This window comes from Rhea americana, unplaced genomic scaffold (assembly GCF_003343005.1).
Source record: "Rhea americana isolate MKP2758 unplaced genomic scaffold, rheAme1 scaffold_285, whole genome shotgun sequence".
Classification (NCBI taxonomy): domain Eukaryota; kingdom Metazoa; phylum Chordata; class Aves; order Rheiformes; family Rheidae; genus Rhea; species Rhea americana.
Genome location: NW_028186407.1, coordinates 157900 through 173218, shown reverse-complemented (window position 1 = coordinate 173218; position 15319 = coordinate 157900). Strand labels below are relative to the sequence as shown.

The window sequence follows — 15319 nt, the reverse complement described above, 5'->3', positions numbered from 1 at the left end:
ATCAGTAAAATATACCGATGAAAACAAGTAACTCCTGTCACCAATATCAGATTGGTGTCAAAAACAAAAAATTAGCCAAGGCTAAGCTTAGATTCTTCAGCTGTCAATTCAGAAAGACATTTGATTACACAGATCTGATCTCTCTCCACCTCTCTCTCTCTCTCCCCGTCTCTCTCCTCCCCTGCCCCTGCACAAACATGTAGGCTTGCTGCTTCTGCTGAAGCTAGTGAGATGCACTGGAAGTTTTATTTCAAGCTCTACTGTTTCCTGGACACAGAAAACGTCCCAAAAGACAGTGTGGAATTTGCCTTTATGTTTGAACAGGTAAAAAACAAGGTTTTCTTGAGAAGAGTTTTCAAGAAGAGGGGAAAAGCAAGAGATTTAGATAACATGGGAAGAGTTTTGGTTATGTTTTCACTAAACATACTGTTCAGGCTGCAAATGCAAAGAAAGCAGTTTACTGGTCAAAATAGGATTATCTTGAGATAAATTAAGTGAATGTGATTTACTTAGTGTTCTGACCCTTCTGCTTGTGCATTAAAGTACATTTTTACTTGTGAATTGTTTTGTGTATTGCTGTGAGAGATAGGTTAACCAGATCTAAGCTGGATAATTTATATCTGGAATGAAAGCAAATAACAATACCTGCTTCTAATTTTGCTCTTATGAATCCATTTACTTAATTGCAAGAAATAAAGTAAAAATATTTTAAAATACAGTAATTGTCAAGCAAACTATTAGAGACCATATTGGCAACTGCACACAACTAATCAGGCAGTGGCTTTTCTATTTTCAAAAATTGATTAGGATTTCATGGGCACCATAATAAAACAAAGCAGTAAGGTCTTAGCAGTAACTGTAAGATAGCTATGGTAGGCCAAAATCCAGTTAATGAAAGTGCTGAACTCAGAACTAGGCCATATTGCAAAACTTAAAAGTGAAATAAATTTATAATGAAAATTAAATGCCTTAGCAGTTGGATTCCTCCTATAGGAAGTGCTGTAGTTACTCAGAAATTCTCACTGATGGCATTTAGCTGTAGATTGACTGCTTCCTTTTCTACTATATTGCAAATGGCTAAGAAAACTTCCAGTGGACAGCCTCTTTCAAGTACCCACTAGAAAGAGTTGGAGATAAGCAAGCCTGATATAATCAGGAACTTACATACATTTCTTTATTTATATATATATATATATATATATATATATATATATGTATATGTATATATGAATGAAGCCTTCTTCCTTTCTTCAGGATCAGAAATACCCTGGCTGTAATAGAGTATTGCTTTCTTGTCCTCAGTTGAGGACTTAGGGCACCATATTACAGCACCAATCTACCAAAAGTCTCCTTCCTGAGCACACTACTGTTTGAATGGGTGTACAAAGAAAGAACTGGGATTTGAAGGAGTCATCTTAGTTCAGAATCAGTTCCTTGGTGCTCCAGACAGCTATGCCATATAAACATTTTAATTTTATCTAAATCCCTTTTAAGATTTACTGTTTTCCCTCAGTGAGGTTTATTTTGAAGCTGTCCTAGGGCTTTTCTCATTTGGCTAGCAACTTAAGTTTTCACAGACAGATTATTAATAGAGAAAGTAAGTCTAGAGATCCATTTCTTCCTAATGTCCCTTTAACAATGATGTTAAATCCCACCCCCTTAACTCTCAGGTGTTTTAGATCCTGATTTTCTCCCCTTTAATTTTTCTTTTCCTTCTTAGTAACCCAGTTGGTTCTTACATATTCCAGTTCCTAGGAGCTGTACTAGTAGCAGGAATTGTCTTTTAGCAAGTTCCTCATTTGCTTTGCAGTTCTTGTAGAAAGCCCTGTTTTACTGACTAACCAACCTACCATGCTTGATTTATTTAGTGGATCATTTATTTCAAATCATGGATCTATCTGGCAGTAAATCTACTTGCTTCTTGTTTTTATTTCTATCCTTTCAAAGACTGAGTTTGTACATAAAAAGCTATGTTTTTCCCCTCTCTAGGCTCATGAAGCAGTGATTAGAGGGCACTATCCTGCTCCAGAAGAAACCCTCCAGGTCCTTGCAGCTTTGCGTCTTCAGTACCTTCAGGGAGATTACACTCTGCATACCACCATACCAGAAATGGAGGAAGTCTATCCCTTGCAAAAGCTGAAGTCTCGGATTACGCAGTCCACCAAAACCTTTACTGCAACAGAGAAAGCCGAGAAGAAACGAGCCAGCTTTCTTGAAGGAACGCTGCGGAGGAGTTTCCGCAGTGGCTCCATCAGCAAACAGAAGGTTGARGAGGATCAGATGTTAGACATGTGGGTCAAAGAGGAAGTCTCGGCTTCCAGGACTAGTATTATTGACAAATGGAAAAAACTGCAGAGAATGAACCAGGAGCAAGCTATGGCAAAGTATATGGCTTTGATTAAGGAATGGCCTGGCTATGGGTCAACATTGTTTGACGTAGAGGTAAGAATTCCTCAGCACTCACAACTTAGTTTATACTGCTGAAGGTGGTGGTTAAATTCCAGTGTAGCTTCCTAAATACCAAATCACAGTGCTCAGAGAGTTGATGTAATTAAATACTACAAACTAAAAGATACTACAGTTAAGATACACTGTAGCCATTTAAATCCATAAAAATCAGAGGAACTGAATACTAGCTTGTAAGCTGCATATCAGTTTAGGAGATGTATAAAGGCTATGTTCAAAGATGGACAAGCAACCTTTTTTCTTTTTAAATGAGTACAGAAATGGATTTTAACAGTAAGTGTTGTGCAACTCACCCAATTCCATTTGTTGTTAATTTGCATTCTTTTCTGCAGTGTAAAGAAGGGGGCTTTCCACAAGAGTTATGGCTTGGAGTCAGTGCTGATGCAGTCTCTGTCTATAAGCGCGGGGAAGGAAGACCTTTAGAAGTGTTTCAGTATGAACATATCTTGTCCTTTGGTGCACCGCTTGCCAACACCTACAAAATTGTGGTGGATGAAAGAGAACTGCTTTTTGAGACTAGTGAGGTAAGAGAAAGAAGTTTTGTCATCTTGTGCTGATGTCAAGGCTACTTTTTAATTAAAGTGATAGCTGCAAATGTTACAAACTTATTCAAGACCCCTGTAAAGCTAAAGTGAAGAGGTAGTGAGATGAAGAGAAGCTTTAAGTAGTTGTATTTGTTTAACAGTAAGAGCTTTTGTTGAAAGCTCAACAGTTTTACACTGTTCTTGTGTAACGAAATTAATTCACACACTGTTAGCTTACTAAAGGCTTTGGGCTCTTTGTACTCTTTTTCAGGTTGTTGACATTGCAAAGCTGATGAAAGCCTATATCAGTATGATTGTGAAAAAGCGCTACAGCACCTCTCGATCAGTGAGTAGTCATGGAAGTCAAGGCAGCTCCAGGTGAAAACAAAACCAAGTCCACTGTGCTCTAAATAGAACTTACCGCTGCTTGGCCTCAAAACGACCTGATGATACTGATCGCATTTGTTAACAAKCTAACCAAGAACCAGAATTTCCAAGGAAAATACTTTCCAACCTTCTTTTAAAAAGACCACAGGGTGGGAGGTGGGAAAGAAATCAGCTGGAATAGTCACATACTAGAAGTGCTGGCTCATTCAAAAATTCCAAAGCATTATTATCTTCAGTTTATGCAACAAAATTCCTTAAGACTTGACCCACTGCAACAGAAGCAGTAAAAGTGCCTTACAAYATTAAAACCAACTTGTATTAACCTAAAATTGCTAATTTTTAAAAAAATAAGATTTTTTTTTCCAATCAAAACACTGAAAACAAAGTTCATCCATTCTGCACTAACCTACTGGCCTGCATACATGTGGGAATGGGGGAGGGAAGAAGAGGGAGGTATATTTTTTGGGAGCTGCTGGCAGCCTTCCTTACAGATGCCAACGTTTTGTTTCCCCTTGCTTCCATAGATATGCACATTGTGTGTGCATATTTGAGCTGACAGGAAAATTGGACTAATTTTAATCTGTATTTCACAAGTCTTTTGAAGCAAAGGGAATAAGTGTGCAATGGTGTAAACAGTCTTTCTGTACATTTTAATAGTTCAGAGGTATAGTTGTTACAATTGTATGGTTACTTTATAAGCAGTTTTATTAACAAGTAAATTCCGAAATTTTCATACACTGATTTACTATTGCAAATATGTATTACCATATATGTAGCAGAAGTCTGCATTCTGTACCTGCTGTATTATAAAGAGAGATGTAGCTGAGAATATTTATAGACTACCCTAATATGGAAATACAATTATCAGTTCAATATTCCATAATGTCAGCTTAAGTAAGTTTTTAATATTAAAATTTTCTTTTAAAAAAGACACTATTCTTGTAGAATTCTAGCTGGACTCCCCAACCTAAACTGCCTGGAAGAGGTCAGAGCCCTTTGGAGTTTACTAGAGAATGCACAGTAATACAATCAAACTGCTGTCTTCTACCTGGTTGCCTAATGAAGGTTCTTGACACCTGTAAATAATTTGGGAGATATCAGCTAGTAATAAGCTGGTTTTTTACTTTTGTTTTTGTACAGAAATACTGTAAGATAAAGCAAAACTTCGATCAAAGGTATCTTTTTGTCCACAGGAGGAGGAAAAAAGAAACACAAATCCCAAAATCTTACTGTAAAAAAAAAAAAAAAAGCCTTTAAGGAATTGTGCCTACTTACTAAAAGTCCAGCAATAAAGAAAATATTGTATATAGTATGACTTGTTTCACATTTATATTGACTTGGACCTCTAGCATAGCTCTAAGAGCCAAGACAGGAACATAGCATAAGCTGCATATGCTTTTRCTCTGAAGGATGCATCTGCTTTATGTAGTAATGGGGGATTTCCCATCCGCAACCAAAATGATCTGCTTGACAATGTGATGTGTGTTAATAACACTAAAACAATAGAAGGGAAGAATTGCTGAGTCCCCACAAACAATGTGTAAGCAAAGATTTTGCTATTTGTGCAGCCCTGATTTTAGATAGATTGTCTTTACTAGCCATATGCAACATATGCTGTCCTCATAGAGCGCACAYAGTGTTCATAGGATGAATAATCTTCCTGGCAAATATATTTATTCATTCAGTCCATGAAGCTCTCCTCAGTCCCTAAGGCTTGCTAAAGAATGATGTTACTATTTTTTTTTCCATATTTCATGTTTTTCCCTCCTCTCTGAAGGTGAACTTCTTCAAGGAAAAAAAGGACATAGAACTACACTTTCTGTAACTCCAGAATATATTATATACACATACAGCATCTGTGACTATAACCATTCTGATTTTTTCCATATATAAGTTGTTTAGAAAGAGCTTCATTGCTTTTAGCAGGGCATCCTTGGAATGACAGTATGTACACATTCAAGTCTACGCAGCAAAGCTGAGTTTTGTCCAAGTGCTGTTTGTAAATATGCTCAGAGAAGTCCCTGCCATGAAGTCATCATTATTTGGTCAAAAAAACAGGAGTATAAGGTGACAGTATTGTTCAAGCTCACACCATCCAAAGTTGAAGCCACATCTCCGGTCCCATTTCATTACCTCCTAATTAAGTTGTGAATGCTACCAGCCATTGGGAGGTATGTTCACTCTCAGTCAACGCACAGAACAGCCTGTAATTATATCTAAGAGTTTCTCTTCATTCATGCCAATGTGCCACACACCTCCTTTCAATTACTGCTACTGAGGTAAATAAGCATTTGTAATTTTTGATACTCACATGGAAGAATGTACAGTTTATCAAAATTAATATTGCCTAACATGTAAACCTGGCTTTGGACATGAGAATAGTGTCCCAGAAGTTATAAAATATTTAAACACTGATTTAGAAAATGATCTATTCTTGTAATTTTGAGGGGTTTTAGTAAGAGATTTATTCCAATAATACAAGATGTTTCTTGTTAGAGCTAGAAATCATTTCTTGCATATGATCTCTTCTGCTACAGTAGCAGTCAAGTTTATCTGAACAGAGAAGAGAAACGTTCTTTATATATCAGAATATATTTTTGCAGTTAGTCTAGGTTTGAAATAAAGGCATGTGTTTTCAGAAAAATGGAGAATCCTGTAGAAGCTTACCACAGCTTACAAAAGAGTAGATCTATGCTTCTGGACAGGTTATAGGATTGCAACTGATAYGCTTTCTGCTGTCTTAGTGTGTTTGGGTTGTGTGTCTGCCTTTGAAGACCTTCAGACTTCAAGTCAGATTCAGTTAAACTCTTTGCTGTAGTGAGTGCTACCAGAAAACTGAGACACTTAAAACAAGAGATCCTTGGTTCTGTAATATCAGTTAATGTCTTTGATGAGAACTCACAGCACCTAAGGAAGAAAGAATGGAAATAGAAGGGACTGTACACGTTCCCCTAGCAGCTCTATTCTCACTTTTCCAGCCTTTATTTGTTAACTTGGTGATGGAGTATAAGCTAGCAGGCTGCACTAGGAATTCCTGAACCCTCTGGGGCTTGGTGCTGGCTCATGACTGCCACCGGTGGAGCGTATCAGAAGTCACAAAGTACAGACTACGAAGATGCTAGATTCTAGAGCAAACACAGCGCCTGATGCAACTCTACTAGAGAGGAGAGTAATTTTACTAGTCTGTGGTTTTCAAAGTTTGAAACACTCATATTCTCCAGAASAGTTAAGAGCACTTCCCGGTCTGTTTCCCTGCCACCAGCCGACACACGCCTCAGCGCCCGCCCCTGTCTGCTGGGCCGCCGTGGARCTCCCATGCTGACTCTGCCAGCACCCTGGGTATGCACGTACTGACTGCCCCTGGTCGCATGCAACCATGGTGCAAGCAGCCCCAGACACCACCAGGCAGGAACACTACCTGAGCCCCTCATCAGCAGAAACGGTTCCGTCAAGCCTAGCAATCGGCCCGGGCAGGGTGCAGAGTAATGCAGCAGCTGCAAGGGAAGTATGATTCTTACACAGTTTCCAAATCCCTTAAAAGCTGGCCATGCCTCACTTCCACTTCTGCCCTCAGGCTGCAGTCTAACATGCACTTTCCCTGTGCCTTCTAATATAAATACATTCATTTGTAAGGGTGCCAGAATTCTTAACAAACTTAATTATACAASTTATACACAGGAAATTGTTTCACCCCAGAAAGTGTTGCATCAGGACCTAGGTTTCAAGCCCCAAGTTTCTGAGCCATATAGTGAAAACAAACACACAGGTTTACACCAGTACGGATTCTACCAGACGTGCTACAGAACTGCAAATCATGCTGGCATACATCTGTCTTACAGCAATCCAGGCAGAACAATGGCAACTTCTCTGATACAGATAGACCCTAGTTCTCATTGCTTGTGGACGTTTATGGTTATCGTTTACAGGTCTGCAAAGTAAATACAGAAGACTACCAAGCAAAGATAACAGCACTGTCTTGAATATAAGTAATTCTGCAAAGTGACCAGAACTGGAAATCCACTATATTTCATTCCATCAGATACAGGTATACAGCTATCAACTGTGCAGTTGGCACAACCGTACTTGAACACRTACACAAGACTACAGGGAGTAGCAAAAGGAAGACAAAATCCTTTCTTCATTCTTTCTGTCCACCACACACATGATCAGGACAAGGTRCTAGACACTCAGGCTGTCCCTCAGACATCCCAACATCCAACCCATCTCTAGCTTTGGCCAATCACTAATACTTCAGAAAAAAGTGAAAAATAAATTAAGCCTCAAAGAGTTTGGAAAGGGGAATATCAAGAAAATGATCAGTCAAACTTCACAGGCCAAAGTTACAAGTTTTTAACTGAATAGTCACCCCTTTATTGATACATTTTCTATGGAGTTGAAGACAGAGGGATGTTGTGTTTTGCTTTATTTAGACTACTCCTCGTATTACCCTGATTAGAAAGCTGTTCCTGAAGCCCTCGGTAGACAGACCTATTTTTAGAATTTGTTGTCTAATGTTGATTTGAGACCAAACTATTTGTTCCTGTTCCAGCACAATATTTCTATGTTAAGATCCCCCCCCCCCAATGTACATATTTTTACCTACTCTCCTCTAATACATTCTAATCAGTATGGGCATCAGCTTTCAGGCTTTGTTTTGCAAGATTACTCAATAATTTTTTTAAAAATAAATAAATATCAAAAGCAGGTTCTCCATCCTCTGTAATCAGCCTCATAGCCTCTTTTGGCATCTATTACAGTTCAAGTTCTTTGAAAAAAATAGGTCAGAACTGCACACTGTTCTAAACACCTTACCATTGCTTTATACAGCAGTACTTAATACTCTTATCAACTGAAAGTCCTTTACCCGCATCTTATAATCTCACTAGTCTTATTCACAGTGACATCCCTTTAATTCTTGATGGGAATTCTAGACTGATAAAGATGACACAAGGGGGCAAAGGACCAAATTTAATCAACTGATAATTAAGTGTATAGCAGAAATTCTTAAAATTRTTTCCCAACTATAGGACTTTTCATTGTGCATTGTTAGATCTCATTTCTCTTACTGCTGTACATAAAATTGTGCAGTCCTCCTTTATGACTATTCTACCTAATTTTATTTCATCCACATGCAAACACTTCTCTTAAGTCACTAATGAAAACATCTAAAAAGAATCTCCAGCTCATCCTGAAAACACAAGTAACTTTGGTGATCTGTATTAGAAGGCTGCCTAAAAATTCTCCTTTGACCACTTTCACCCATCTTATTTTTGTAAGAATTTCCATCTTCTGTATCTCAAAACAACAATTTTTAGATCATATTCCCTCTTTTCCCAAGACTTTGGGAGGTCACTTCCCTAACATTTTTCCTACTTATGCTCTCAGAGAGTATTTCCCCACCCATGCTACTACAGTGCTTAGGCACCTTCTTCTGAGTACACTGCCCCAATCCAGTTTTCTCTAGTGAGGCATTACCATAGTTCCCTCCTCAAGAGGAGCTTGCCAATTCGCTAAACCCAACATCCCACTCATCTCCACAGACTGTCCTTGGTAAAGAAGGCACATTTTTCTGCCTTCTGCTGTCAAGTAAAATTACATATTTGCTACTATCCCTCCCCAGTGCAGCAGAGCACACAGATACATCTACTGTCCTCATGCAGCTTTAGCCAGGCAGATTTTGTAGCACTCTCCTTGACAGAAACTGGGYGTGCAGTTGTGACTACTTACACAACAAACATACTCCCTTCATTCCCACTTCTCCCAATTTTGTGTCTCTTTCTTTTTCCCAGTTTAAGAACCTTGATCTCTTGAACTGAAGTTTTTAACCAACACTGTTCCAAATGCCCAATCTTGATAGAATGGATTCACCATATTGCCTGTATCTAAAGACAAAGAAATGCATACAATTACTTTTGTATCCCCAATATTTAAGACATTCATAGTTTAACCACAATACTACTTTATTGGCTTAGATTACACGCCCTACAAGTAAAATGTCTGAATTTGCTGATTGCCAATGATTTTGATTCTTCTTTGCTAATGACAACTTCCATATAAACGCACTTGCTTCATTAAACTCTCAGTGACCACTAAATTTAGAAAGGTTGCTGTGTGCTTGRCTTGCTCTCAGGCAAAGCTGACCTAACAGTAGAGTTAAACCAATAAAGTCATAGATTCTCTACCACACATATTCAAATAGGTAATGCTATATAAGAGATTACAGTAATTAGGTCCAGAATTAGATCCATGAAAATCTATTAATCTTGCTAATCATTCATATGGCATGACTGAACAGGCAAGACCAGCAACACATCACATTTTTGGTACTGAACAACACCTATACATTGTTGCATAAATATTTCATGTACCCTGATGTTATACAATTTCTGGACTAAAAACTATATATGCTATGAGTGGTTTCTTAGCTGGCTTAATCATAGTGGTTGAGCCTGTCCACATATACTTTTCTTCTGCGAATTCATTTGTCTCACRTCATAGAAAATTACCTCAGAGAGATCTTGATTTCTTGTTTAAAGTTGATCTGCCTTTATTATACAAGCAACCAAAATGTAGCTCAAAATGCAGAAATGCATATTGTCATCTAGCTCAATTCTATAAAACTTGGATTCCGAAAGGAACAATTCATTTGTTCTTTGCTGCATTTGAGAAAAAAAACATTTGCTATTGTTCCCACACACGTTAACCATATGAAAAGGAGTATCTAACGCAGGGATATCACAGTATCCTGATCATGTTTTGTATCACAGAAAAAAATGAAGCAAAACTGAACAAGCACAACTCTTCCATGCTGTTGGGTTTTACTGTTAAAGCTTTGAGTTCAGAGATGTTAAAAAGAAGCATAACCTAACAGAGGGCGAGAAAGGGAAAAAAAAAAGAAAGAAAAAACAGATACAAACATTTCTGGATAAGCAGCAATATCAACATTCAGGTAATTTCATCAAGAAGTYTACAGCTGCTGCAAAGCATTTCCTTCTCTAAAGTATTGTTTTGAACAGTTCACAACTGAAATATTTCTAGTCACCATACTCAGTAATAGCTGTTAATAGAGACAAAATTATTTTAGCCTCAAAGATGAAAATTAATCCTTTGAAGATATGGCAGTACGGGACTCCTATATTATATCATTTCTTCATTTTCATTCCATAGTTGAGTAACTCTGTACAGACAGTGAACTAAACCAAGTGGAAAGAATAGGTAGAGATGGTTTAAAAGCAGCTTTCCTTCTATTCAGGTGGAAATTCCCATGTTCCAGTCTGTGCCTGTTGCCTCTTGTCCTGTCACATGGGAAAACTGAAGAGTCTGGCCCCATTCTCTCGACACCCTCCCTTAAGGTATTTGTAGACATTGAGAAGATCCCCTCTCAGTCTTCTCTTCCGCAGGCCAAAGAGGCCCAGCTCTCGCAGCCTTTCCTTGTAGGGCAGATGCTCAATGCTCCAGTCCTCTGAACATCTTCGTAGCCTTATGCTGGACTCTCTCCAGTGGTTCCACGCCTCTCTTGCACTGGGGAGCCVRGAACTGGACACAGTACTCGAGATGTGGCCTCACCAGGGCTGAGTAGAGGGGCAGGATCACCTCCCTCCACCTGCTGGCAACACTCTTCCTAATGCACCCCAGGATATCACTGGCCTTCCCGACACAAGGGCACATTGCTGGCTCATGGTCCACTTGTTGTCCACCAAAACTCCCAGGTCCTTCTCTGCAGAGCTGTTTTCCAGCAGCCTCCAGCCTGTACTGGTGGCTAGGGTTATTTCTCCCTAGGTGCAGAACTCTGCACTTTATTGCACCTCATGAGGTTCCTCTCCGCCCAGCTCTCCAGCCTGTCCAGGTCTCTCTGAATGGCAGCACAGCCTTTTGAGGTATCAGCCACCCCTCCCAGCCTGGTATCATCAGCAAACTTTCTGAGGAGGCTCTCTGTCCCYTCATCCAGATCACTGATGAAGAAGTTGAACAAGACAAGACCCAGTACTGATCCCTGGATGACACCACCAGCTGCAGGCCTCCAACTAGATTCCACACMATTGATGATGACAACTCTCTGAGCTCTGCCTTTCAGCCAGTTCTCAATCCACCTCACTGCCCACTCGTCTAACCCACACTACCTGAGCTTGTCTAGGAGCATGTTATGGGAGACAGAGTCAAAAGCCTTGGTGAAGTCAAGGTACACAACGTCCACTGCTCTCCCCTCATCTACCCAGCCAGTCATTCCATCAGGGAAGGCTCTCAGATCGGTCAAGCAGGATTTCCCCTTGGTGAATCCATGCTTGCTACTCCTGATCACCTTATTTTCCTCCGTATGTCTGGAGATGACATCCAGAATGAGCTGTTCCATCACCTTTCCAGGGATGGAGGTGAGGCTGACCTGGGTCCTCCTTCTTGCCCTTTTTGAAGACTGGAGTGAGACACTGGCTTTCTTCCAGTCCTCAGGCACCTCTCCAGTTCTCCAAGACCTTTCAAAGATGATGAAGAGCGGCCTGGCAACAACATCCGCCAGCTCCCTCAGTACTCATGGGTACATCCCATCAGGGCCCATGGATGTCGTTTGCCTAAAAGATCKCTAATCCTATCCTTGACTAAGGGAAAGCCTTCCTTTCTCCAGACTTTCTCTCTCATTTCCAGGCTCTCAGAGCTCTTAGGCTTTATCCAACAGCCTAAAAAAAAAAAAAAGAAAAAGCTCCTAATACAATCATTATTTGTATTTCTGCTCAGTTACCTTGAAATAAAGATACTTGAAGATCTGCACATCTGTAGCTCCTTTTAGATCTCTCAGACTAGCAGAAATTTTGAAGGAACAATTAAAAATCACGAACATCTCACTGCAGATCTGGAAACTACCCAAACAAGTGTAACGTAACGCCCTAAAGGATTTAGTCTCAGACAACGGAATCCTAAATCCATCGATTTCAAGTCTCTTTTTTAATACAACTATGGTGGCAAAAAGAGACAGTGCTTCCTTGAAACATTGATCAGAAATTTTCTTTAGATAGAGAAATTTCCAAGTAGAATGAACTCATCTCCTCCCATCCTACCATAAAAGGTGTTTTTCCCCTCAGGGAAATCCACTTTTTAATATTTTTTCAATTTGTATCACCCGGGAGCTTTAGTTTACACGTCCAGTAGGCCACATGGATTCTAGATGCCCAACAGACAATGTTTTGGTGTAACACAAGAACATTTTGAAATGTCAGAATTGGAAACTTCAAAYTTTGCTTACTATGCTATGCAAATTCATGTAGTTTTCCCTAAATATATGTCTTTGCAGTCATGCTGTTGAAAGCACCAAGTTTTAATCTTGTACTTTTTTTTTTTTGATCAACTAATAGTCTACCACAATCCAGCATAATTACATATATGCTAAGCAGTAACATTAGCTGAGGCAACTAAATATTTAATTYTAAGGTCACTTGCAAGCCTTTACAAGCACTGGCCTTTTTTAGATTTATGTATCAACCACAGTTTTGATTCCTAAATTACAAGTTTTCATGTTTTTTGTTATTTCTGTTGGGAAAGTACCTGGGAAATCTGTTTGAGACTGCACCTTGCTTATGCTTGGCACTGTACAAAAACACTTTATGAGGTCAATCCAGTCTGTAATGACTGCAATCAAACAGAGAAGACAAAGAGCAGGTCAAGAAGAGGTGAAACAATCTTCCCCATCTTGCACAGCAGGACAATGGGAGTACTGAAGCAGAATGCAGGTCTCGTCACTCTCAGCCAGTACTGCCTTCCAAATTAGTAMAATCTTAAAAACCAGCATAGGCACTGCAAACATTTCAAACAGCATAATCTTGCTGATGACAGTGTGTTAGTTATTTTTTAAATGACTTTCTCCCATAAACTGCCCTTCCTTTTCAGAGAAAATTGAACATATATTTATGAAAACATGAGAAGAAAAAACAACACACAACACTCATATAGTACCAAGCAAAGTCTTAGTGACTCAAGTTCTTTTTGTAAAATATTTGAGACAAGATACACTTTGCTGATGCATTTTGCTGCATTTGACACAGAAAACTTAAAAATATGTTCATTTTGCTATCCTGTATTTACTTTGAGGGAAAATAACCCCCAAAACAGGAAGTAAAGCTAATGGCTAAGCAAAATAGCAGGGGGTAGTCTCTAAAATAAAGTGTTTATGAAAGGTGACTGATTGGCAAGCGCTTTGGAGTTCTCTGAAGAGCTCAGTGGACTGTGAATAAAGGCAACCTGGTCCACCTGGATTTCCAAAAGGCTTTTGACAAAATTCATCATTTAAGACTTTTAAGGAAGCTATGCAGTCACATGAGAAGGAAACTAAGTAACTAACTAATAAAACAGTTAGAACAAACCAYAGAACAAACTCAAAGCAGATGAAGAGATGCAAGGGGGTGGGGTGCGGAGGGAAGGATGGACTCTCAATCCCAGCTTCAGCAGTACAACAAGTTCTGAACCGACTATTACCTCTACAGGGCAAAATCTAGGTTTTAATAGTTCCAGAAAAAGATCAACTAAATGTTCAGCACCAGTAAAAAAGAGAAATTGGATGTTAAAAATGATTGCAAAAGGCACAGAGAACAAACCACAGAAGACTGTTATGAAACTAAATCCATGAACTGCTCCCACTTTGAATGCAGTGATGACGCGACCAGAAAAGCATGAGGATATCTTAGAATTTAAAAAAGGTTCAGAGAAGGGCAGTAAGAATGATCAAAGTCACAGAATTGCTACCACAGGATGAGTGACTAAGATGGGACTCTTCAGCCTCAAAAAAGAGATAACAAGTGACATGCAGAGAATCGTATAGAGAGTCAGTAAGTGCAGTAACTAYAGTTCCTCAGTAGGACCAGGAAAGTGATTCTTCTTCTCTTTTCACTGTTTGTGAGAAAACATATTTAATACTGTGTCCAGTATTGGGTAGGCCAATACAAGACTCACACTGACATACTGGATTGAGTTCTGAAGGCCCCTGGAAGGTCAGGGGGCTGGAGTACATGACGTGCAAGGAGAGGCTGAGAGACTTGGGGTACCCTTTCAGCCAAGAAGGCTAGTGGTATCCTGGGGTGCATTAGGAAGAGTGTTGCCAGCAGGTCGAGAGAGGTGATCCTGCCATTCTACTCATCCCTGGTGAGGCCACATCTCGAGTACTGTGTCCAGTTCTGRGCTCTCCGGTACAGAGAGACATGTGACTACTGGAAAGGGTTTTTCATGAAACACGAGACTGGACAATACTAGCTATTAATGCATGTCATCGCCTTAAAGACTGCGCCAAGCTTCCATCTTGAGTTTGAGACTTTAGCAATCCAGATGGCAGCAGAACATGGAACAGGTTTTCAGATTTGTTTCTTGGAGACCTCAGACACTGATGTGAACAGTCAGCCTCCTGTAGCCTCTTTCATGGTCTCCTGAAGTTTCCAGCACAATGTCAACAACAATCTACTCACAGTTTTTGAGAATTTTGGTGACTGTTGCTCCTCTGTGGAAAACACATAAGAAGATGATAAAAAAAGGAGTCTCTGTGCTAATATTTTTTTGTAAAGTTTGATTGCAAACYGTTTACTGAGTTATTAAGACAGCTCACTCCCTAGCTCCCCCCACCCCCCAAGCAAAGCAGAGCAAAATCCTCCCAACTTTTACCTGGCGGTTTCCGCAGCTGGGGTAAGCACCTTCCACGCAGCCCCGCACCACTCACGGGCAGCCACCGGTTACCCGGACAATCCCCTCCTAGCGTGACCCTCCTGGCAGTCACCCTAGGACGAGCACGGCTACGTAGCGCACAGGCGCAAGGAGCGGACGCGCTGTGGCCGAGGGCAGAACTCCGCGGCAGCGCGCCCCACGTCCCCGCCCCGGGCACTAACGGCCGAGCAACCAGCACGCGGAGCTGAGGGGGGCGGGGCGCGTGGCCTCCCCCCCACGCGCGCCCCCGCAACAGCCAACGGCCCGGGCGG

At 40.2% G+C, this 15319-nt stretch overlaps 1 protein-coding gene across 2 annotated transcripts in view; it reads left to right on the top strand.

Moving 5' to 3' along the window:
* Nucleotides 1-4689, top strand: part of MYO10 (myosin X) — a 175284-nt gene extending 170595 nt beyond the window's left edge. For both annotated transcript variants that reach the window (XM_085308869.1, XM_085308870.1), the window contains exons 38-41: nucleotides 204-324; nucleotides 1990-2442; nucleotides 2799-2990; nucleotides 3262-4689. In XM_085308869.1, coding sequence (XP_085164995.1) covers nucleotides 204-324; nucleotides 1990-2442; nucleotides 2799-2990; nucleotides 3262-3372 — 877 coding nt within the window. In that variant the 3' untranslated portion in view covers nucleotides 3373-4689. The remainder of the gene's footprint in view (nucleotides 1-203; nucleotides 325-1989; nucleotides 2443-2798; nucleotides 2991-3261) is intronic.
* The last annotated feature ends 10630 nt before the right edge of the window (nucleotides 4690-15319 follow it).